The following is a 25,036-nucleotide window of genomic DNA, read 5'->3' as shown; positions in this document are numbered from 1 at the left end:
AGATATTTATTTGGAGAGATAGAGATGGGCATTTAAGACGCTGAAACAAATGCTCATTCCCACTTGTGTTGATGAATTGATGCGCCGTTGTTGACGAGTCAACACGGCCTGATCCATGTATCGATGTTGGGAATCTTCAATCGATTGAGTTAATTATCGAGGTCGATCATGCCCTCAGGATGAGGTGTTGGTATCGAAATGTTGATTGATGTCTCTCGGTCGAAATGTTGATTGGCGGCTCTCAATCGGGATGGTCGTGGCTTAGGGGGTGATCGTTCTCTCGCACAGAAGGTCTGGGTGATTACCGACTTTGGCCCCTCAACGAGTAAGTCGGTGTTTGGTTGGTTTTGTTTATTTTTGTCTCCCCATCTGGTCAGAGGTTTTTATACTACTGTACGAGGGTCGATCGTACGCAGTTTGGCATGATAATCGATCATCAATGAGCGAGATGGTATTTTTGTACGGTCGTCATCTCATGACGCGGAGAACGGTATCATACGACATCGTCCCAAGTTTTATGAGATGGGATGTTCAAAAAACGTCTTGGTACGGTTCTGACTCGACGCATGAAAATGCTTCTCTTGCTGATTTGACGATGACGTGGTGTGACATTGATTGTGACGATGTGGCAAATACCCAAGACAACTCGTCTTGAGGCGTGATTCTGACCTTGAACGAATCATGTATTTTTTTTCTCGAATCTCTTTATCGACTTGCGGACAATAATGCAAATCCAATGTCTCTTCGGAAAATAAAACTTCGTCACTGTTGAATAAATGGATAAAAATATATTGACCCTAAATTATTGGCAGATCCGAGGAATATTAGGTTTTGCGGGTACCAACTAGTTGAAGAGGCTTACGACTTCAAAGTCATGCGTGTAGAGGGACCCTCACACAACAACAGGAGCGTGCAGCCCTGTCGATCCTTCGCATTGGGTTCCTCGAGGTGTTAGCAAACAGAGGATGATGATTCCATCCACCCATTGATTGCAGAATTCCTGGTGCGGAGATTTGTCATCTTGCTTAAAATTCAATCTTGCAGTCCTCGTCTCTGTGCACATTTCATCACTAGGAATCAACGAAAGAAACAAATGGTTGGAGTACAAAGGTTTTCCCATTCGGGCACATGAAGAGTCACGACGAGTGTCCTTTGGCGAACATGTTTGTGAAACGTGGTGTCTACTCGTCCGTATCATCGACTAGGACGGCCCCCTACGCCGGTAGCAGCCATCGATGCAGAGCAAACGGGGAGAACACAAAGCGCAGGCAGCACCTGCACCTGCACCAGCACCTGCCATTATTCTCGGACCCGTTCCGACCTCATTCTTGCTATTATTCCCTGGCAATATGGCGGCTTACGTTCCAACGTGCCTCCAGTTTTCACCTCAAGGCTCCCCCCTCATTAACTCCCACCACCACCTCCTCATTTACTTCCACCATCTTGTCCGCTGGTACCCTCTTCTTGCTGCTTCCGGCTATCTCGTTCCTCGTGTTTCCGCCCTTCTCTGCTTCTGGCTATATATATTATATGCTTTCACTCGTTATATGTCTCTTCCATTAGTCTGGCACCGCTTCAGCTTCCGCCTCCGTTTCTTCCACCTACGGGTTGGCCTGCCACGTTCCACAAGCAGGCATTACACGCATTATCTTCAGTCGATATACATCAGCATCGGAATCAATACATACGTTTTGTAGGAACAAGAATGCATTTCCCACATAAACTCTTTATTCATTTTCAGATGAGCTGGCTGTCGATTTATGAGGCTCACGTAAAGCCCATTAATCACAGCACTCGAGCTCACCTTAACTGAGGCTCGTTGGGCAGTGCAGTGCAGTACGCGCTGCATCCCATGCCACAAATCTTTTTAGCTGTCTTCACGGGGCGTCCAATCAAAATCATACGGTAGCGAGACCCTCGGTCAAAGATACAGCATAACTCCCGATATCTTTGGTCTCGAAAACCGAGGGGCATCTACTCCTCTACGCCCGGATGCCAAAATAGACGAACCACGGCGGGGTCCAGGGAATGGACGGTCGGAGTGCTCTCGCGGCGTATTCTTTCCTCATCCCTCGGGGACGCCATCCGATAAGACGCCCTCATTTAAAACAGGTCCGGGCCATCATGGCCTGGCCTCAACCTTCCGATCACGATCTCACGTCTCCGATCGAGAGGTAAATGGTTTGGAAGGACCCAACGTCCCATAAATGCCCACTCACGAGAACGCGGGCCCCAACAAACGGAAGAGACCCGGCGGCAGAAACGTAGATTATTACGAATTCTTCCCGGCAGCGGGGAGAAATGGACCTCCCTTATATAACGGGAGTAGGATCCGTCTCTTTGAGAGGAACCGCTCCCACCCACCCCCGGCCATTTCGGGAAAGCACGGAGGTCGACTTCCCACAGTTCTCTCCTGCTCCCTTTTCCCGGAATCCACACTTGCAACTGCAGGAGGCGTCCAACAGCAGCTGGTGATCGCGGATCCGACGACTGAGCTCGACCATGGGCTGGTTCAAGCGGCGGGTACCCTGGTGGTTGACCGCGGCGTTGTTAAGCGTCGTCTCCCTCTCCCTCTCCCTCTCCTCCTTTCTCCATTACGGTAAGCACCTTTCCCGCTTCCCCACCTCGTCCACTTCGTCTCACCGAAGCTTAGCCGCCATCTAGCTCACAGTAGCATTTCATCAAGAGCAAAAGTCCTTTTATCGGCACTAGATAATCCGTCTCTGAGTCGACGGTCCAGATCGAAACCGAAACGCAATCCAGATCAGATCAGGCTGCGATCCTATGAACTGCGCAACGACGAGGGGGTGCTGTTTACTGACGTGCTCGGTGCTGTGCGCAGGGGCCCGCTGCCGTGTAGGAGGAGCCGTCCACTTTCCCGGCAGCTATCGGATGGCCGAACCGCGGAAGCTTCTCGGAATTGGTGAGATCCAACGGCCGTGATGGCTCCATATGCATACGTACTCGTGTTATTTTATACTTGTTTGTCTGATTTGAGTGAGTGTGTGTGTGTATGTGTGTGTCTGTACATATAGGAGGGGGATCGGAGGAGGGAACGAGGGCGGAGAGGATGGGGGAGGAGGAATGCTCCAAGGACGACATCCTGCTGTACCAGGGGGCGACGGCGCCGCTGCCAAATGGGATCCCGACGTACACGGTGCAGATCCTGAACGCGTGCCCAACGAGGTGCTCGGTGGCGGACATCCACGTGAGGTGCGGCTGGTTCAGCTCCGCCCGCCTCATAAACCCCCTCCTCTTCCGCCGCCTCCGCTTCGACGACTGTCTCGTCAACGATGGCGCAGCCCTCGCCTCCGGTGAGAGCCTCTCCTTCCAGTACGCCAATACCTACCGCTATCCTCTGTCCGTATCCTCCGTCGCCTGCTGCTGACTCGCTCGCTGCACCGCACCGCACCAACGCGGAAATGCATGCGTGCGTGCGTGCGGCCGTATCTATCTTTATATATAGCTGCTGATAAGATTATGCATGCGTGCATGTCAATAACAAGGAACCATAATAATGCAAGTAAATTGTAAAAAATTCGTCTCGTCTTTAGTTTATGCAAGTAAAAGAGAGCAGTTGTACGCATGGGTGCGATCGAGTGTGACAGGTCAGGTCGACTTCAGCCATCTTAATTATCTTCTGATTACAAGAAGATGGTCTCTCGAAATCCATGGAAGTTTAGAGATCGCATAGCAGATTTATTTCATGCAACAGTACAAGAATTGAAAACTCTCTTATCAACCCAAGCAGATCTCAAACTCCCATGTAATTATTCCTCCAAAAAGCGAGTGCCGTCAACCTGTCAAAAGAACGGGAAAGAGACCTCGGCTCTTTTTTTGTTCCTTCTTCTAGCACAAAGCACTACAGCAAGTAGCAAGTGCTCGCTTCTTGATTACAGGACCTTGAAGATGACGACGCCCTTCATCGGTTTTGGAGGTCCTCAACATAACATCACAGTTTCACTGATCATAGATCGAGTTACCTCGACTCCAAGCACATGGTTTTGACCGTCACACACTGTACCAGCAGGTACGTTCTGTACATTTTACCTTGCCAAGGACCTGTAGAGAATCACGGTGACAAACTTGGAATTAAACCTATGAGTTTTCCCGAGTGCCACGACAGGCTGACCACTCTTTTCTTTCTGAATGTAGAGATGATTTAGTGCCACGTGGGGAGGCTTCGTGAGAGAGGCGGTGCAGTCCACGGTGGCCGGTGAATTAAGGAGGGTGAGGTGTAACTGTGGAGGTACGAGTGGTGGTTCTTTGCTGTAGTCCTCTGAACCAAGCGGCCAGTTGTTGTAGCTCGACTCCGGGGATCGAGGCATTTCCAACCCAGCAACACCTCTCAAATCCTCGGGAACAAATGCCTGCACCACAAGAACGTGTTCTCTTTAACCTTGGGGAGTTCTGGATCTGGGTTTTTGCCATACCAATTCCAATTCATGTGTAACCATTAGATGTTAACCAAAAAATTGAAGAGAAAACAAGACATACTTTTCTGTTCACTGTTAATTTCGAATAGGCAGAAGGCGAAAAGAACGACAGACGACAAATAAAACGGAAGGCATAAGCACAGCAAATTCCAAAGCAATTGTTGCATCTACTTTGCTTCAGCAAGTGTTTCTTCGGTACCGCGATCATCACCCAAATCCTTGTTTGGTTTCATGTGAGCAACATGCTTTTCTTTATTCTTTCAGCTAAAGGAGATACTCTTTTAAGTGGCCTAATGATACAGTAAAGTTCTTATCATGATGCTTGCATCAAGAAAAGTCAATTCGAGAAGCTTTTTTGTGTTCTATGCCAAGATTTGTTGTCCGTTAAAAGTAATTATGACAAAGAACAAATAGATGCGTTGCCAAGAAGACTATTTCATTTGATAAGGAAATCCTTAACAAGGCCAACAAGAAAAAAGACTATTTCATTTGATCAGGAAATCCCTAACGAGGCCAACAAGAAAATATATGGATGGTGGCAGTGGACGAACCAGATTAGCTAACAATGGTTGAGCAAATGAGAGGATTCATGCAGAGCTACTTAAGAACCGGAGAAGATAATTCTTTCTTCTCATCCGATCAATTCTTCATCAAGACCCTAAGTCAGCGCATAAAAGCCTCAAGAGCATGACAGTCCATATAAATGATAAGGAACCGACTATATCTCATCTGACAACTACTTAATAATGACAACAAAATACGAGTGGATTTATAATAAATTCTATAAGCACTAAGAAGGCATAAAACTCATGGATATGAAAATACATCTCATATTGAACCTGTCACTCTGTGTGCCACTTCTGTAGTATTTATCAAAAGAGCTACAAAAAAATTTCTTGGAAAAGATGCAGGAACGACAATGAGAATTAAACGCATGCCTGTTTCTGCCTTGTGAATCTAGATGATAAATACTGACCACAGTGTGGCGGTATCATGAGATCATATATGACAATGTAAATTTTATTCTTACAAATAATATGCTCCATTTTATTAGCCAGCTTGAGAATTATGCATAAAAAAAGACTCCCGGAGTCTTATGGAGGTTTAAAAGAAAAACAAGTAAAATAGATACCTTCAAGTCCAAAATGTTGTGGCCATTCCCCATATCATCATTCATCCATGGGACATCAGAGGCATATCGCCATTCTCCATCAACTATGAATCTGTATCGGTAGAAACCTGAAGGAAGCACCATCATGACTGTAAAATCCTTGCCTGATCTTTGCAAGGATTTCCTGCAACAACACAAACAAAGCATAGCCTCATTGAACCACCACATACTATCAACAAAAATATATTTTGGCATACAAGATCTAATTGCCAGTACTTTGTCTTCCAGTTATCCCAGGATCCTTCCACGAAGACTTCCATGCCACCATGGATCCAGGTGATCATCGTTGGAATCCCTTGGTCATCGAGGACATCCTCATACGTAATGGAGTTTGGCATCCGTGAGTCACTTGGTGAATGCATCTCCTCTCGTCCCTGCAACGGGGGCACGGGAATCTGGAAAAGAAATACAAGATAACGTTTAGCAGAACCTGCAGGACATAGAATTGCGCTAATCATATGATTAGAGTGAGAATTACACCACAAAATCTGTTAAAATCATAGAGGAACATAGTTGATCTCAGGAGAATGCATTCTGCGTTTTATCAATGGCAAGTCTACCAAGCGAAAAATACTTGCATTTGTAGCTATTCACATAGCTAACTTTGGTTTTGTGTGATGAACATTATTTGTACATATATCAGAACTCTGATGATCACCAAGCAATGAGACTGACATCTAATTATGAAAAACCTAATTTCCTTGAGGATAGAGGTGGCGAAATCCTACAAACTGAACGATTTTATCGAAGACAAGTGCACATATCAGATGTGAAATTAGCAAGCTTTTTCAAGGCACAACCTAGGGGTTTACCCCCCCCCCAAAAAAAAACAGAAAAATTCCTACCTCAAAGGCCCTTTGAGATAACTGTCCAGGAATTGCAACTTAGAAGGAAGCCCTAGCTTCATGTATCAATAGCACCTACTGGTGGAAAACCTAATTGATAGTCCAAGGAAACTGTCACTTTAGTGGCAGTAACCAGCACAGGCAAAAAAAGAGAAAAAAAAAACGTAATTACAGCATCTCTGATCTCACAAGGAAGCACCATTCCAGGAGAAACTAATTGGTAACACATGTTCAATTTCAATAAATATAACAATATCTATCATGAGTGAAGACCTAGTCAATTATTGCTTCATAATGAGTCAGAAATTTAAATAAACCTGTGTATCATCCTCTTCAATGCTTAGTGAACTTAACAATGAGAAAAGAGGAACCCACTAATCGAAGATAGTTTCGAAATTTAGATGAGTAGCACTGCTGCGCACAGTCACACAACACAAATATCCGACAAATCGGTGCAAATGAACCTGTCTGAAACATTAATGAAGCACCAACCAAGCCAACACATGAATTCATGCTCATAATTGAGTTAAAATAAAAAGTAAACCCATGTATGCAACTTGAGAGAAGGATTGATACTTCCACACCTCATTATTTTTTGCAAGGAAAGTAAAAGGATTTCTATTGAATCAGCCCATTTGGTTTCGTGATATGTGTATTGCGCTGGAAAGGGAAGAAGCGAACCTGAGGAGTGAAGAGCAGAGGTAAGCGGGCCGCGCCACTGGGACTCCGGGGAGGGCCCTGCCCCATCAAATCCTCTGCCTCTCCCTGAGAATGACAGCTCCCTCCCTGCCCTTCCTCTCCACCTCCCCTGGCGACGCTACTTATAGTCCCCATTGTGAAGGGCAAAGAATGCGTACCTTTCCTTTAGTTCCGGAAACAAAGGTGGATTTTTAAACACCAAACCAGCTTTCACAGCGAATCTGAACTTTGGGGCTGAATCCTTTTCCATAATATAAAGTGAACAAAAAATAAAAGAAAGAAAAGAATCAGCCCCTCTCGCAGAAAATCAAGCAAAAAGAAAGAGACAAAGCGGATTAAAGAAAGCCGACGCCGCAACCTTTTAACCCCCCAAAATTTTATGGGTGAAGTTTGATTCAAAAGCCGAGAAGAAATGCCACGAGAAAGCAAACTGCAAACCACCTCTTACTCGTGGGTAGAGGCAACGGGAAGGAGAAAAGGAGCGGAGCGAGGAAAAAGAACTCGCGAGGGATAAGAGACATGGATCTACGGAGTCCAGCAGAAACAAAGACCACAAAGGAAGCAGACACCACAGCACGGCACCGGAGGAGGACTATGCATCGGTCATAAACACAACCGAGAATTCCGATCAAGACTTGGGGGAGGAGGAAAGGAGGTGGGGGCGGAGGAGTTCACCAAGTAAAAACCACGCCGACCAAACTTCTTCGACCATCATTTCTTTTTATTACGAAATATTTCTGTTTTATCAACTTTACATTTTACTTATTGGTGGGACCCAACCAACATTATAGAAAACAAAAAAAAAAGGGATCGATCGTTTTTTTGAGTTAGAAAAAAGTTAGAATTTTAAATTATAAGTTTAAAAACAATTGAAATAGAAATATAAAGAGGAAAAACCTTCTTCTTCTTCTTTTCGATGCAGATTAATTATGGGGTTTTGGAGTCGGGAAATTGCATAGGCGGAAACGGTGGTTTATGTGAAGGGGTTGTCAGTCCTCACCATTTGCCATGGAATCAGGTGTTTGCGGTGTCCCACGTTTCAGATACTCACCGTTTGGGTCGGCCGGCAGACACGTCATATTGAGGTGACACGATTTCGGCCTGGGAAACGGAGACGGAATAACAGGTCAGATTACGTGGGCCCCTTGTCGTCCCAGCAACAAGACGACCTGTCACGGGCAACTCGGTCCTTGTCCTTTTAAACCTGACCCTTTGGACTTGTGGGGTCCGTGGTTAGTGACCAGTGGGAGGACCTCCTTTCCGTGTTTGATGGCTTCACCAATGCATGAGCATGAGCATGAGCACGACGGTTGGTGGAATCGTGACTCGTTTGCGTAGCCGAATAGCATATCGGCGGTGGGCCCGGGCGGGGGTTGTGGGGACCGGCTCTTGCCATCGGCTTTTGTGGTCGAGGTCGCCTGACCCAGACGAGACAGGAAACACCATTTCCTCCCCCCCGCCCCGTCATCGAGACGTCCAGGAGGTCCACGGTGGGACGCTAGACGGGTTGGAATTCGGTCGGTCTCTGTGAGTTCGTGTTGGCTGACAGGACCGCGACAGGTGATCTCCGATCGACCATGGCGGAGGAATCTTCTTTGAAGGGGATGAGAGGAATCGGGGAAGAATTTGTTCTCTCGTGTCAGCACTCACTCGCGCATACATGGAAGAACATTAAGGGATTGGGAAGTAGTTAACCATCCATGTCACGAGAGGGGTTCGGTGGTCACGCGACGCTCCAAGTGGGGCCTCACCCCCACGTTATGATTGATATGCTTACGATGCACCATTACCTCTCAAACCGAGTCCATCTTTCATGAACACCACATCCCGCCACTAGAAATCTAGTGGGCGGCCCGATGGGGTCGCCGCCAAGCCACGAGACTCTGCGTCCTATTGGTTTTCGGGGGCAGGACCCCACAGGCTAAAGCAAATCCGCCTCAAGCTGAGATTCAACACTCTCTCTCTCTCTCTCTCGCTCTCTCTCTGTATTCGCTGGCTCCATCTACTTGTCAGATTCAACAGCTTCGCGAGTCGAACTCGAGGGAGAAACCACAAGAACTGGAGGTTGGTTCTTCGAGATTCTGACAGTAGCTAATGCCACAATAAAGCAGAAGAGTGTGAGACGAACATACACAGAGACAACCAGCCACCTCGTACCGATTGTTCGAACGTCGTTTTGGAAAGCCCACACGCGAAATGTTCGGAAGGGACGGCCCATTCGCATCATTCACCGGCCTAAATTCCATCAACAGCAACGATCCATTCTTCTTTTCTTTTCCCCCCTTATTTCTCAGTTTTTCTTTTTCAAAATATAATTATAGTTTCGCGTTTCCTTTTTGATTTACTGCTTTACCTCTACGATTAACATACACGATGAGACTCCGCCATGTTGGTGACTCCGTATAGGTTATCTATCATCCCAGGGTGATGGATCGGGGCAACCCTTACTTCCACCCCAAGTCACCTGATCGATCAAGTTCCCGCCGATGTAAATAACAACAATAATAAAGAAAAGAAAACGAGAGGCAAACAAACAAATAGCGCGCACCGTCTGTAGATTCAGATTGCAGGGAAGCTTATGATATCCGAAGATGATACCGATCATCTTAACGGAAGCACAAATCAGCGACCGATGACCAAGAAAGGCAACCACTGCTCCTCCCTCTTTTGAACCTACTCGCGACTTATGCGTGAAACTGATCCTCAAACTTGAATGGCCGGGGTGGGTCGCACCACGCGAGATCAGAAGCAGCCGACCAGAAACAAACAGCTAGACGGACCACCGTCGTGACATTGCTGCCTGACATCCGAAAGCACAGTGGTCCTCTTGTTCTTCTTCATGCGTTAAGGATGACTCTGTCGCCTCGACTCGAACGCCTGCCTGCTTCGACGGGACCCATCGATCGTTTCTCTCCTTTCGTTCGGACAACTGACGCGCCAGCCAGCTATTGCATGCTCCGCAACGCTTCCTTTTCCACTCGCCGTTTCTCCTCCTCCATCTTTTTGTCTCTCTTCTGTTTTATGTGACGACGACTTCGACGTCTTGTCCGTTCGGGAGGTGAATGCGCGGAGTTAGCAAACAACGTGTGAAATGCGTGTCCCGGTACGAGAGTCTAAATGACCAACCGCGTCGTCCATCTGAACGGACGAAGCCTAATCGGGTCCCACATGGTGTTGATTTTATGAATTATTTGTATATATAATAATAATTAATCGACATACTAACATCCAAATTCCTGCTGGCTAAAGCTAAACCATCGTTTGGATATATGTGCATATTGTATAGCAGAGGCTGTTGCGAGTTCTTCCGTCGGTGTATCGTCTCATGTTCGACCAAAATGATATAAACTCCTTTAGCAGACCATTAAGACATGCATAGACAGATGCTACCTCCAAAGGCTTGATGCATGTTGCCCCCCTGAGATAGTACTTGACGGTGCCCTAAATTGATGATTCCAGCAAGACGTGCAGCTGAAGACACTAAATCTTGTCGGTGCTTCTCCACCCTCCATCATCTTGATGTGCATGCAAAAAGCGCATCTTGGCGACATTAAGCCTCAGCTTTGCCTATAAAGGAAAAATAAAAGTGTGTGTGTGTGTCTCCATATCGCGCATGCATCAATGTAATTGTTGATGGTGGAAGAATCATATGTACAGAAGAAGAACGATTATGTTTCTCGCTTCTCGCCGACGAAACAATGCATGGGTTGAAGGGAATTGTGTAGAGAACCTCGAGATTGACACGGATTTAGAAGGCAAGCATGAAGCATCATTTGGACACAAAGGCGATGGACGTGGAACTATATATATGTATCCCTCCTCGATCGGTTTTCTCGTTCCCCGATAGTTGATGACCTTCTCTCTCAACCCCTCTTCTCGCTGGTCGCCATGGTGAAACCTTGGTGGTCAAGCCAAAAGCATCCAGGCCGCATCTTTTAACCAACACGTCGTCAAAGGAAATGGCAGAGTTGTCGTCTAGGATTAGGAATCGTTGGTGTTGATGGATATATCACAGGTACTTAATCTGCATTAATTAGCATTAGTCCTAGAACGTCGAGGATGATGGCTGTTCCACGCTCCTCCCCCCTCCCCCAAAATGCATATTTTAGTTGTTTCCGAATGACAACACATTCAATACTATATTTCAATCATAAAAGTGTCGGAACAATAATGCTAAAATAATTTTTAATTAAATTCTGAGCATATAACAAAGGACGGTTTGTTTTTGTGGGGTGGGGGAGGATGAGAGAAAAGAAAGAGGAATTCCCTTGCCTATCTCGAACAGGCTGATTGGACCCGTGAGAGACGGTGGGAACCTGCGCTGGGATTTCCTTCCCCCCTCTCGAAGCAAACCAGATGAGCAATACAAGACATACAGAGACGGGTGGCGTCCGTGACCTGCCATCTGCCGCACGCCACTTCATTGCGGCTCACGTTTTTTTATTACTTCAGTTCCGATGTCGTCACGTGTGTTTCACGCTCCTCACGTGTCTCAGCTGACCCCAACTACAATCACCACTGAGTCGATGCCATCGTGGAGGCTCAGCAATTGGACGGTGGAGATTCATACCCTCCTCCTGTCTTCTGTTTCCGTGTCCTGTGTTGTTTCGGCTCGGCTGGAAGATGGAGCGAGGAGGAGCAAAAGAAATGCGGGCGTGCAGATGTCACGTGACAGAATAGCGCAGCCGAACCCCCAAGTCGGCTCTCCAGATTCGCGTAACGGATCAAACGGCAAGCCGGAGACGGACTCGGTCGCAAACCCACAGGCCTACTTCCACGGGCCCCACGAAGCGCGTGGGGACCGGTAATAAACGACTGCGTTCTGGTTTCGTTCTCGTGGAAATCAATGGCAACGACCGAGTAGACGCAACTTGCACGCGTTCTGCACATTGACATCTCCTCCTCCACGCCATTTATCACAAACATCTTAAAAGAATCGATTACGCCAAGGATGCATGAGCAGCAGCATCGGAGCTTGACCAGGTAAGACGCATTAAAAACGACGCCGTTGGACTCATGTTCGAAGATGTGAGACGCTACCACCTCGCGTCTGTCTTCGCTGCTTCCGACCTGTTAAATGGCGGTGGACCGGATATGCATCCTTCCCACCGATGCTTGAAGATATGTTTTTATTCTCGTTTGGGTTGGTCGACGCTGTCACCACGCTACCACAGGACAACCTGTCAACGCCATTCGGAAGGTGATTCAAAGCTCGACCCCACTCCAGATTGGCTCCACCGGACCTCACCTTTCTTTGACGCTCGAACTGGTTACCACTGCCTCGTCGTTTCAAACTGCAACTCCCTGTATGGTATTCGTACCTCATGGCCAGACTTTCCACTACCGGGTGGTAGGACCGGTTCCTCTTTTACAGGCTCGGATTGGAAATGAACCGGAGGCTAAGCACTAACAAGGACTTTTAATTTACCATCACATTAACCCAAATAGTAGTAGAATTCTGCGAGGGACCGCAGAGGGGGAATCATGTCGTCGATTACATTCGGATCCACCGAGAATGATTGATAGGATGCTTGGGTCGTACGTCTGGTCCTTCCAGCCGAGTCGTAGCACCTACCTGACTTGATTAAGCCCCACCAAACCCCTCCAATCTCGATCTAGTCGTTCGTTGTCGTCGCCTAAGCGGTGGGAGCCAGTGCCAATGGATGGCTCGGATGCGGTGTCCGGTGATGGTTGATTCCGATTACAAGTTTGATCGCAGAAGATCCGCCCAGGGCCGTACATCACGTGTCTTGTCCTTTGGGACGACGCACAGCTAATGATTTCGTAACGTCCCCGACCACGTTGAAAACCACGTCGTCCCATTCATTAGCGTACCACTCTCTCCCCGTCGACCTTGAGCCTTGAGCTCGGCTCGGCTCGGCTCGGCTCGGCTGTCTCCCCCACGTTTTACAATAGGGTCCGTGCTTTCGAACGTGTAATATAACGACTCTGCCCCTGCCCTCTCTTATCCCCTCGCAACAAGAGGTCCCTTCGCTGCGCGTTTCACCTCCTTCCGTCCCTCCCTCCCTCCCCCATCTTTTCCAAACTCTACGCTCCATATTCAATTCCTTGCCCCTCTCTCTCGTTTCCTTTCTGGTAATTTGGGAACATCGACTTGCGGAGTGAAACTCTTCGGCGTCGGTGTCCCTTTCTGGTCTCCAATTTCATCTTGAAGGCGAGATCTCGGGAGGGAATGGTGCAAGTGGACTCGCGAGATCTCTGAATCCGTCAAAGCCAGGGGCTGCCTGAGTTGCAGCGGGATGGGTTGGGCTTCGTTTTGGTCCGATGAGGATCGGCAGATGGCGGTGGCGGTGCTTGGCCGCCAGGGCTTCGATTACCTCAACGCCCACCAGGAATCCTCCTCCGATGGACACCTAACCGCCGTCGGCGGCAGCGACGCTGACCTCCAGAACAACCTCCAGGACGTCGTCGAGGGCCAGACGTCCACCTGGGCCTACGCCATATTCTGGCAGATCTCGCGGTCCGAGTCCGGGGACTTCGTCCTCGGCTGGGGCGACGGCTACTGCCGCGATCTCGGGGACTGGGAGGAGGAAGGCGGCGGCGGCGCCCGGAGCCACCCGATCGACGCCGCCCACCAGAAGATGCGGAAGCGGGTGCTCGAGAGGCTCCACGCGCTCTCCGGCGGCTCTGACGACGAGAATTACGCGCTGCGGCTTGACCGCATCACCGACGTGGAGATGTACTTCCTGGCGTCCATGTACTTCTCGTTCCCTAAAGGGGAGAACCCCCCGGGGATGGCTCTCGCTTCGGGGAAGCACATATGGATATCGGAGGTGGGGCTGACATCACCGGCGTGTGGCAATTACTGCGTCCGGGCGTTCCTTGCGAGGTCGGCTGGCTTTCGGACGATCGTCTTCTTGCCGTTCGATGCGGGCGTGCTCGAACTGGGTTCAGTGGATCCCGTGCCGGAGAGCTTCGAGGCGGTGCAGAGGATTAGGGCCATCTTTGGTCGAGGTCTCGATAAGAAGGCGGCGGCGGCAGCAGCAGTCGATAAGATAGGTGAGAACAATGACCCCGTTTTGGCTTCGCGCTTCGGGGCCGGCGCCTACATCGCGGAGTATCCTAGGATCTTTGGGAGCGATTTGAATCTTGGGCACGCTCAACTGAACGGTGGAGCAGCGTCCATCGTGAAAGCGGAGAAGAAGCGGTTGGAGATGAACGCGAAGCGTGGGGATCACCACCAGAAGAATCCGCCGGCGGATGGTGGGACGACGCTTCAATGGAACCAGAATCACATCGTAAATGCTCACCAGAAGAAATTTGCTAACGGTGCAGCATACGTTGGACATGCGAGAGGGGTCGTCGGGGAAAATCCTCCTAGGCCGGCAAATAGGTTCCGGCCTCAGGAGCAGCCGCCGCAGCGCCAGCAGCTGAAATCGCTGCCGCCGTCTGGGCAAATTGATTTCAGCACAGATGGGCCGAATCCTGCTTCCGCTGGCGTCTTGGTTGGTCATTTGGGTGGGTTGGATTCGGAGCTCTCGGACTTGGAGGTCCCGTGCAAAGAAGAGAAACCGTGCGCGACGGAAGAGCGGAGGCCGCGAAAGAGGGGCCGAAAGCCGGCCAACGGCAGGGAGGAGCCGCTCAACCACGTGGAAGCCGAGCGCCAGAGGAGGGAGAAGCTCAACCAGAGGTTCTACGCCCTGAGGGCCGTGGTGCCCAACATCTCGAAGATGGACAAGGCCTCCCTGCTCGGCGATGCCATATCCTACATCACAGAGCTCCAGCAGAGGCTTAAGGAGATGGAGGCGGAGAGGGAGATGTGTGGTGACTCATCATCCTTGTTGGATTGCAAGCCGAAATCGCATTGCCCTGAGATCGACGTCCAGGCAGCACAGGACGAGGTCATCGTTCGTGTGAGCTGCCCATCGGAGACGCACCCTATCTCCAAGGTCATCCAAGCTTTCCGGGAATCGCAGGTGAACGTGGTGGACTCAACGGTCGCCGCAAGTAATGACAGTGTGCTGCACACGTTCGTGGTGAAGTCGCCGGGCACGGAGCAGCTCACCAAGGAGAAGCTAATCACCGCTCTGACTCATGACGGCGCCCGCATGCCCCCCGCTGATCGATAAGTAGCGTTGGCAATCAACTCATCTAATGGTGGGTGGTTATTTCATCTTCTTCTCGACCCTTGCAATTTATCTGACTTCTTGAATGTATTGCCTGCTTGATTACGTACGGTGTGGCCTTCTTAATTCAAGAGATAGATATCCAACATTTTAGATTGGGAAAATCCGGTCCCTCGATCAGCTCATGGCCACAGATAAAATGAGGATTAACTTTGAACGCTAGAACAAGAAAAAGTTGCTCTCGTTCACGACCATCACGTAGAAGATGAAATGGTTTTCGTCGTCGGAATTCTCCGGTGTTCAAAGCATGAGTGGGTTCTCTGGGAAAGAGAAGCCAGCGAGTTTTTGCTTAAGAAAGCAGACCCGTCCCCGTGTAAGGCAGGTAGGTGGCTTTAAAAGCTTCACGCTTTGGGTGATAGCTTTTATTGTATCGATCACCTTAAAACTTCATGCGTGCAAATCATTTCACGATTTTGTTAATACGAGCATTATGTTTTCGGTTCCGACCCTTTTTATTTGATCCTAACTAAGATTCATTAGAAAGAAGAAAGAATATGTTTTTGGGTGAATTAAACAAAACTTTTCTCAGGGTTAGAATCCCTCTCTCTCCGCTAGCTTTGATTACTTTGATACTTTCGATTTCGAAAGAATTTTGATTCCTTTATTTTGAAGCATATATGCGATAGATAAACTTTAGTAATCATATTAAACGGAATCTCTCTATTTTAGATTTTTCTGTACAACGTCTCAAGCTTGAAAATTATTACGGAGCATTACCTTTTCTTAGAAATGATCATTTTATTTTTATCGATTATTACTTTTAATCATACTTCTGCTCATATTTGATTATCGGTGCCTCAACACGAATGATCGATAGATCAAGTGCAAATGAAAATATGATCAAGATTGAGATCGTAATAAAAATATTTCAGAGATATAAGTGTAAAAATGATCTTTTCATACGATCAAAGACGTACTATAGAAATTTTTTAAACTTAAGATATTATGTGACTCAAATTAAAAAACCCTAATATGAGAATTCACCCAAAAACATATCCATCAATACCAAAGTCCATACGTACCTTCTCTCAAAATTCTTCAGCACAGTGACAGAATTTTTTACTCTAACCAGACATCGTGCGTAACATGGCTTCTCCACTATGAGAACTTTTTTCCCGACAACTTGCCCTATGTTTTTCTTCTCACCTGACCACTTTAGACCAACCAAAGAAAATAACGCAAGCTTGACTTGTGTCACCGTCGGTCTTGATGTCTGCAGAACAACTATAAAAAAAGGAACACACGGCAAGTCTCAGACGACAACCGGTAATATTATTCGTAGGTAAATATAGATAGCATTACGATTTCGTTAGTAGGTTGCTTGTGCAGTACATCAATTAACGAAGCTTCTGGTCCTTGTCTCCTCAAATATTAAACATATTATATTTATGTCGAAACCTCGAAACAGGCTTCATCAGTATATGTTTTTCTTCACGACTCATTGTGTTATGTAGTTCTGAATCGTGTTGCTGTTGTTAATTACAAATATATAATTGCTGATTCTCATCGATGTTGCAGTTCGGTGATCAGCTCAAGTTTATTGTTGTTGTTGTTGTTGTTGTTGTTGTTGTTAAGATCAAGATACACTAAGAGGGGATGAATTAGTGCGTACGTAAAAATTACGTCGAGTAAAAAATCTTCATAGTGTTTAACTTTGAAAACATTCGTAAGAATGTGCAGCTAAAGTAACGAGGAAGTAAAGTAATTTATAATAAAAATAAATAGTAAAATAGAAATGTAAACTGATTTATAATGGTTCAATTGTCGTGACCTATGTCAACTCAAGATTTCTCTTCACTCGAGGTCATCAGAAACCATCGGCTTCTACTATCTATCTTCTTTTCAATGGACGAAAATCAACTACCCTTACACTCTTTCTCCTTTACACAGGTCCAGGATGGAACATTTACACCCCTCTTTTACAAGTGTTCCCTTACATACCTCCCGTGGGACTATCATTAAGATCTTGGAGAAGAGACTCTATACTTAAAATAGTTTTATAACATTGGAATCACGGAGTTTTTGCTCTCTTTTTGTGTGTCTTCCAAGCAGAAATTTGTGGAGTATTTATATATCACAAATGATTTCAAAACTTGGAGTCAAAATTTAAATCATCGAGTTTTCGATATACGGGCAGTACCATCACCTGCACTGGATAGTACCACTGCCTGACAGTATAGAAAAGTGTGCTCTTGACTTTTTCAACTCATGGATGGTTCCACCTAATCTTGGGTGACCGAATGAGCCTTCTACTTGGTCCAAAATAGTTTTAACTCAGGCACAATCAGCTCATAATTGAGTTGGAATGGTTATACCCGAAACCAACTCAATTATGACCTAAACTAACCCGATCTAGATAAATTATTATAAAGTATGTATCATCTGTTGTCCAGTATATCATTGGTTTTTCCGATTTTTCGTTCGATCCTTCGACGTATCGTCCTCTCTTTCGGTGTATTACCCAATCGGTATGTTGACTCCCATAACTTTTAATATCTTTGATGCAATTTTCGATCCTTCGGCCCGATGTCCGAACCCACGACATGAAGCTTTCTGCCAACACATCGATCATTCATTCGGCCTGATATCAAATCTTCTGATATATTCAATTCCGGTCCAACTTCTTATTCTTCATACTTTAATCAAATTTTCTCATCTGATCGAAGCTAATCCTATATCATTCAAAACACAGATTACATCATAACATTATCAATTGATTTCATCATCAAAATTAGAGATTTAATAATTATTTATTCATAGAATTGCTTGTTTAATGTAATTGCTTACTAGGGAACCCATTTATGTGGACTTTAAGTTGTTTGGTGTATGAGAAGAGTTGTGTTACCCCGTTACCATACCATTCTGCAAATAGTTTTCCAAGTTGTTTATGCAGAGTCGATCTCCTGCCGGAGGGACTGTAGGTGCTGTGGGTGCTCTCATGTGGGCTGGCTTTCTAATTGGTGCATAATGATGGTGATGGGTAACGTCACGGATACGTAAAGCATGTCACGGTCATGAGAACTCGCAGGACGATTGATCCCCTTTATCATCTAGTGACCAGTGAGTCCCCGATGCAGCTACTTGAGAAATATGTGATATCTGGTCTCCTCGATACTAGCGGAGGACCACTGGTGCATCGAGATTCGAGATGGATCGTGTTGTTGGGCTGTGGTTTCTCGCACTTGCAAACAACCCTAGTAAATCTTTGGCACTTCATGCTTCCCTCGGTGTCTCGAGATGTGCACTCATGCCGGCCGGTTGCAGCAGCAGCAGCTACGGGGAAAACTAAACTATGACCAAATCAAGAGGCAAGCAAGCGGTGAGGATGCTACCGGATCGATCATCCATGTCATTGTATGCTTTCGGAAGCAGGCGGAACTGATGGGACCTCCGACCTACTCATGCCATCGTATGCAAAAGAATGAAGGTGGGTGCCCGGTCACATTCTCCGGTCGCGTGCCACCCGTTTACCTCTCCACCAACCTCCTCGAAGCCGACTTCTCCATCAGACGTGGGGTAGGCGGAACATGCGACGCGTGTTCTCTTATCGTCACTATTTAATTTAAGATCAAATGCCATGGAAATCATAACTCTTGACCGAAAAGGACTTACCTGACAAGTATATATATTCATGCATATCTGACAAGTATCTATTCCTTTAAATAACTATTTATTCATTCAACGACGGTGCACAAAATTACGTTGATGGTAGCCAAGTTATATGTCCCGACGGAAGGTACGAGCGAAGAAATAGGTAGGAGAGGATTTCTCGATGCTGGCTGCGGGAGCCTTTCTTCCCTGCGAAAGGTTTCGGACTACCCAGTTTCAGTTTTTGTAATGAATATTTCTCGGAGCAAAAGAAAGCGGCCGGTCATAATTAGTGAAAGCCACAGGTGAAGTCACGCTTGAGTGTGCCTTCATCACAGGTAATGTGCGGAAACAAAACTGGGTATGTGTTACGCTCGACGACCATTCGATCGACCGCAATCAATGTGCAGGGCTCTTGGGATACCTAATTCGACCATACGGGTGATGAAGCTGCCAGATGCCGCTACGATTACTTGCTTGAGAATTCCTTCCCTTCTTCAAAGCCTGAGATCGATTTGTGCAGTTGGTGGGACTCTCTCTCTCTCTCTCTCTCCTGTATTATCTAATGAGATGACGCACATCTTTATTGATTTGAACTCCTCGGTGCGGCTTTCAGACATAAATAAACAGATCGGATCTACTCCATCCCAAAAGATCTTTTGATTGAGTGTCCCACGCAAGCTATATTTTTGGCATCCGCTTCCTAAAATAATAATTAAGACGAATGATGAACCTATAGTCAACTACTGCACGTAAATAGATCATTATAATACCCTTCCCTTCCGAATTTTTACCAATTTATCGATGCGATTATTCATTCCAAATAATATTAATTATTTGCGGTGAGTTGGACGCCACGTTTACTCCGAATTACCTGTCATTCCCCACGACGGACGTCGTGGCTTAAGAGAGAATCGAGTTCCGAGAATGGGAAGTCTTCGTCACGGGAGGGAATCCTGGGAAGAACGAACTCTAAATCAGCGGAGGCGGCGTCCCACGTGGGACCGCTCGCGAGCTGTCGGTTTTCTTCACCAGCTGTCTCGGACAGCTGCCCGCTGCCCGACTCCTTCCCCCTCTCCCGCTCTATAAACGCCCACCCCTCGCTCCGCCCACCCACCGTCGCTCGCAGAAACGGCAGTCGACGCCATGGCGGCCTTCGGTGCCAGAGCCGTGGCGATCCGCATCGCTTCGGTGGTCTCCGTCGCTCTTCTCGCTGGCGTCGCCTCCGCTGCCGACGCTCCCGCCGTTAGCCCCACATCCGCAGCCGGAACCCTCTCTCCCCTGCTCGGCGTCACGCTCCTCGCCTCCTCCGCCGCCGCTCTCCTCCTCGGGCCCCTCCGCCGCTGAGCGCAGTCGATCCTTTCCTTGCGATCTGGTGATCGTGCGACACTACGTTGGCTATTTGTGCTGCATTGTTCGATGTGCAGGAGGGTTTCGTTGATAAATAATGGATGCATAGGAGAGTATGGGGTGTGATTTTATAGACGCGTAGTACGTCGATGTAATTTGGATTCTATTTCATCATTATTTCGCTTATTTTCCTTTGTGATGCGCTTATCGTGTTTCGCTTCTAGACGCTTGTCGTCGTTGCATTTGGTGGCGTTTCTTCGGCTGGCTCAAGCTTCTGATTTCGCGACGCACTTGTCCTTCTTTTAATCTCTTGTTCCAAGATGTAGTCAGCTAAACACAGATAACTGCAGTTCGATTCCTACGGAGTTTTGTTTGATGTTGATGTCGGTTCTAGAGATGTTCATCGAAAGATTCAGGGTCTTACGATTGCCTCGCTGAATTCATATGTTTGAGTTGTTTTGTTAGGGATTTCCACATTGCCGGTCGTATTTAATCTACAAAATATAGCAACTTTCTCCGTTACATTTAAACTGAACAAACATCAGAGCGCTCCAGAAAGGAGCAGAGAAAGCAAAAGCCGCTTCAGCTTTACCAACGAAGCGTTGACGAACAAACAAGTCTTGTAGGTCTGTTCGGCGCGGGTACTTCTCCGGCGTCTTCTGCGAGCCTCTCACGTCACTTGTTGGGCTTGGGAAGAGTAGGGGAGAAAACGGGGGTAGGATGGCCCATGAACTGAAGCCTGGGGGACAGCTTGTGCTCGCGGCTGGGTCGTGGTGAAGGGATGGGGGTCTTGTTCCCAATGGGCGAAGGAATGAGCCTGGGTGAGAGGTTGACTTGCTCCAGTGCCTTGAACTGCAGATCGGTCGGGTAGTCCCGGACGCACCCGATGCGAGCACCGGCGCCGGTAGTCCATTTGCACGACAGGCGCCTCCCCAGTGCAAACTCCACTTCCTTCTCCACGCTCTCTTCCCTTGCAGCCTCTTTGCTATCAACTTTAGTTTCACTCTCAGCAATCTCTTCCACCGCAGCCGCCTCTGCTTCTGCTTCAACTGCTGCCTCACTATTATCGTTGCTGTAGGCAGGTATCTTATCATCGTCGACGGAGCGTCTCTGAAATGCAAAAAATTGTGTGTTTTGGTCATGCATGCAAGCGGACTACACTATGCCGTCGATCATGCAATCTTTGTTTGCTTGCCAAACATCTGTCTAATTTAGTGATAAATCTTCCAATTGGATGACCTCTTCTCCGGACTACCTATTACAATGTTCGTCGAAACGAACACCACAAAGGAAGACTGCAGATTTACCTGGACATTGGTCAGATCTACATGGTTGTCCCTGAGGAAACTAATGAACTCCCCAAAATGATACTCGGTCGGGAGGTAGTGGCCGCTGTACGGCCATACAGCCTGAGGTAATTAGCAACTCGTAAGAACTTAAACAGGATATATCAAGGATCACAATCAACATCAAGGTCTGTAAAGTTTAAGCTGTTTTGCTGCTGCTTTCCTGGACTACTCAGGTTGTGTGCAGCTATGTGATCGTACCTCCAGGACGCCCTCTTCGGCAACGAGCCTTCCGGCAGCTGTTGTAGCTCCCCCAGCTAGGAAGCTCGAGTGTTGGAATGTGCCCCTCTTCTTCTGCCATGGAGAAAAACACCAAAAGGACTTGGTAAGCTCAACAGGCAGCGAACCACACAAGATAAATACGTCATGAAGTTTCATCTAATTGGATATCCGCGTCCAAACCATGTCTAAACGTGTTACTCTGCCAAAATATGCATGATCTTTTTCACCTTTCCCACATATAATGATCTTGATGTGCTGAGCACGAATATCCACTTGGATCCTTGCGGAGTGTTCAAAAGCCTCTCACTTTGCTTATAGACAAGCTTCCCGTTCCGGACGGAGACCTCATAAGCTTCTCTCTCTTTCTGCGAGGAGATGAACATAGTATGCGATCAGGTATGCTTCCAGAGCATACACATCTGGAATCAATCAATTTGGCGTAGCTGCCACAGAATGATAACTCCAGACAATTCAAGTGTCCTTGAGCTAGAGAAAGGAGCTTACCGGACCAAGATAAGTGATGAGCTGCTTTTGAAGCTTGCTTCTTGGGCACTCGTCGATATTTACTCCTCTTCCATCTCCGACATCCAACCTTGATATTCATCAAACGGGATGAGCAAACCAAGGCTCCACATCATACAACCATGAATCTCCAAATGAACGGGATGAGCATGCATGGTTCTTGGTTTTACCAGTAGAAGAATGGTTGGGTGCTCTCACTGGCGAACCAGACATCATAATATAAATGCAAATTGTGCCCATAGCGATGCCGTGGATCAATCTGCAGAGCACAACACGGAAGGAATCATTGTCCGTTGAACCACTCATGTAAAGTTCTAATTAGGTTCCGTAAGACCATGCTTACAGCTTCGAGCCAGTGCCTTAGTGCTAGTTTCTGAGCTTTTTCGTCTTTGGACAGACCCTTACCAACCTGAGAAAGATGGACACGTACATCAATTTGATTGAATTGTGTAGATAGAAGCAAACAACCCAATTACCTTGGCTAATCTTTTTTTCGCCCTTGTCCATTTAGAAACCGCTGTTTCTGGCTTCTCGACGCGGAAGAACGAGACAGAGCTACTCTTAAGAGATGCAAAATCCAGTGCCTTCCACCTACAGTCAGAGGAGGAGGAGAAGGATTTAGAGTGAGGTAAAGGAGCAGCACAAATCCTGGAAGTGACAAGCTGAAGTCAGAGGCCCACCAGAGTTCCTCGACTACTACTGCACAATCTGCAAGATTTCTTCTGGTTCGATAGCTCTTGTAGACCTTTTGCAACGTAATTGCCGCAGCGTCGAGCTCTCTCAAAGGCCTCGGTGAGGAAAACGCAGGGAGCTGCTCCGGAAGCTTCACATGAGGCAGCACGAAGTTCACCGGGACCTTGAGACTAGATGGCTGCGCTGCCACATAATCTGTGGCTTGTTCGGAGAAAGATCGATCGAGCTCAGTGACGCCAGGTTCCCAGTTCTTGAAGCTTAATGACCTCTCCATGACTGCACCACCGGGCACACCAGATACCATCACGCTCAGGAATTATTCCTTGTGATGTCGAGCGATTTCGGGATGATGATTTTTGCCTCTGCCAGAAAACGAAAAGGATTGTGTTTCTCGTGTCAGACAAACCATGGTTCTATAAAACCAAGGAAAACAATAAGTTCATACTATCGCTCCAAATCTCGCCTATAGAACAATTATACTTTTAAATTTTCAACAGTGAGCATCACACGCAGGTTTAGCTCTGACAACCTTCATGAAAGAGTTTAGAGGTAGTCTAGAACACAAAGAGCACCCAAAAACAAATGGTTTGCTCCGAAACTCATGCTTTCCATATGATAAATCACGGATTTTTTTGGGGGGGCAAAACAGAGCCCTCTCTGTAGGAATTTTATGTTAAATCCGAACCAAATTATTCAGGGATCAACCATGCAAAATCCACAGCTTCACATGCAATACTTCAATGATCGGTCGCAAAACCAGCATCTAACTTCACCAAAATCGCAACAACAATAGGTCCTAATTGAATCAAAGCAGCATGTTCCGCGCAGAAGCCAGAAGAAACGAGAGGAAAAGAAAAAGAAAAGAATTCATCAGATATAATTTCGAGAAGAAAGCATGCAGCGAAAGAAGAGGCAGAATTAAAAAAGAGAAGGGAACAAGTTTTGGTCACCGTACGCGACAGATCACGGATGGAAAGCAACTGCTCTGCAGCAGCAGAAGGGGAAGAATTCTACTGGTATTGCACAGCCCCCAACAGCTAATGTTGATTGCGGCCACCCACCCCTCTTTCATATATAGGGAGACGGTTTAATATCTATGTGTGGAGAAGAGAACACCAAAGGACACGAAATAGACTGGACTGGTCCTCTTACTAGTCTTCAGATCAGAGTCCACTTGCCGTGTGATTTGTGGAAACTGGAAACGAAGCTGGGATCGGGATTGAAGGTAGCAAAAGACGATTGCCAATGGTGGTTCTTCCGCGGTAGCCGTGGAAAAAATAACTTGTGGAAAACCGAAACCCTCCCGTGCATGGACTTTCCGACTTCGCCTTTGTCGGGAGCAGAGGCGAGAGAGGAGGGACGATCAATTCTGCGCCACCTTGGAAGTCTGCATGTGGGGGTAGGAGAAAACCCAACCATACATGTCCTGGGGGACAGGTTGGATTAGATTCTGGCCAGGTCACCGAGTCAACCCCTCCCGTCCTGCCTGCTCATGTGGTACCATCCGTGTAAGACTTCTCGAACTGATATCTTCTACTGTGATACTCGGAGATCTGGGAAGTTTGAGCTCGTCGGCTGTGCGACTGCCATTGACTTCGTCTTTGCGAGCTAGCAAGTCGCTTTTAGCATACTTGACGTTTCTTATTGCGTGTACAAGTTAAAAGATCTCGATATGAGATGACTATATATCTCACGATGATCCTTGTTTTATCGACGGATACAATAATTATTAGGTACGTCATTGATGGCGTAGTGATGATATTTATCATGGGTCTTGGGGTTATGGTGGGTGGCATGAAGTGTACACCTCCGGTCTCCCATGTCAGTATGGTGGTTGGGCTTTCGATGTCAGCTGCAAACCTCAAGATTTAGCTGGTCGCCTTGGCTTGTCTTCTAGTGGTCACTCATTTGATCCAGTCATTGCAGGACACGGAGGCTACTTAATTATCGTTCTCGTCTGACGCTAACAATCCAAATTCATGCAAATAAGGTATGTTAGAGAAGCAGAGAATACGGG

General features: G+C 47.2%; 4 protein-coding genes across 5 annotated transcripts; 2 read left to right on the top strand and 2 right to left on the bottom strand.

Moving 5' to 3' along the window:
* The first annotated feature begins 2,359 nt into the window (after nucleotides 1-2,359).
* LOC135644768 (TPD1 protein homolog 1-like) lies at nucleotides 2,360-3,600 on the top strand. Its single transcript, XM_065162659.1, has 3 exons — nucleotides 2,360-2,599; nucleotides 2,843-2,923; nucleotides 3,036-3,600. Exons 1-3 carry the CDS (start codon nucleotides 2,503-2,505, stop codon nucleotides 3,386-3,388), a joined length of 531 nt encoding a protein of 176 aa, XP_065018731.1. The 5' UTR covers nucleotides 2,360-2,502; the 3' UTR covers nucleotides 3,389-3,600.
* Nucleotides 3,601-3,735: 135 nt separating this feature from the next.
* On the bottom strand, nucleotides 3,736-7,872 carry LOC103996199 (SNF1-related protein kinase regulatory subunit beta-2). The gene is made up of 5 exons (XM_009417058.3): nucleotides 7,510-7,872; nucleotides 7,134-7,392; nucleotides 5,824-6,002; nucleotides 5,569-5,731; nucleotides 3,736-4,370 (listed from the first exon to the last, which is right to left on the bottom strand). Exons 2-5 carry the CDS (start codon nucleotides 7,284-7,286, stop codon nucleotides 4,047-4,049), a joined length of 819 nt encoding a protein of 272 aa, XP_009415333.1. The 5' UTR covers nucleotides 7,287-7,392; nucleotides 7,510-7,872; the 3' UTR covers nucleotides 3,736-4,046.
* Nucleotides 7,873-13,113: 5,241 nt separating this feature from the next.
* Nucleotides 13,114-15,402, top strand: LOC103996200 (transcription factor MTB1-like). Its single transcript, XM_009417059.3, has one exon. The coding sequence runs from the start codon at nucleotides 13,412-13,414 to the stop codon at nucleotides 15,239-15,241; it is 1,830 nt and encodes a 609-aa protein (XP_009415334.2). The 5' UTR covers nucleotides 13,114-13,411; the 3' UTR covers nucleotides 15,242-15,402.
* A 5,336-nt stretch (nucleotides 15,403-20,738) lies between these two features.
* Nucleotides 20,739-24,366, bottom strand: LOC135646144 (IQ domain-containing protein IQM1-like). 2 transcript variants are annotated; one of them, XM_065165350.1, is made up of 10 exons: nucleotides 23,970-24,366; nucleotides 23,007-23,381; nucleotides 22,803-22,917; nucleotides 22,670-22,735; nucleotides 22,497-22,585; nucleotides 22,309-22,396; nucleotides 22,032-22,169; nucleotides 21,784-21,876; nucleotides 21,544-21,645; nucleotides 20,739-21,346 (listed from the first exon to the last, which is right to left on the bottom strand). In XM_065165350.1, the coding sequence occupies exons 2-10, from the start codon at nucleotides 23,321-23,323 to the stop codon at nucleotides 20,912-20,914; spliced, it is 1,443 nt and encodes a 480-aa protein (XP_065021422.1). In that variant the 5' UTR covers nucleotides 23,324-23,381; nucleotides 23,970-24,366; the 3' UTR covers nucleotides 20,739-20,911. The 2 variants fall into 2 exon arrangements, with proteins under 2 accessions (XP_065021422.1, XP_065021421.1); XM_065165349.1 differs by having other exon boundaries at nucleotides 23,975-24,366.
* Between the last annotated feature and the right edge of the window lie 670 nt (nucleotides 24,367-25,036).

This window comes from Musa acuminata, chromosome BXJ3-8 (genome assembly GCF_036884655.1).
Source record: "Musa acuminata AAA Group cultivar baxijiao chromosome BXJ3-8, Cavendish_Baxijiao_AAA, whole genome shotgun sequence".
Classification (NCBI taxonomy): domain Eukaryota; kingdom Viridiplantae; phylum Streptophyta; class Magnoliopsida; order Zingiberales; family Musaceae; genus Musa; species Musa acuminata.
This window is presented reverse-complemented; position numbering and strand designations above follow the sequence as displayed.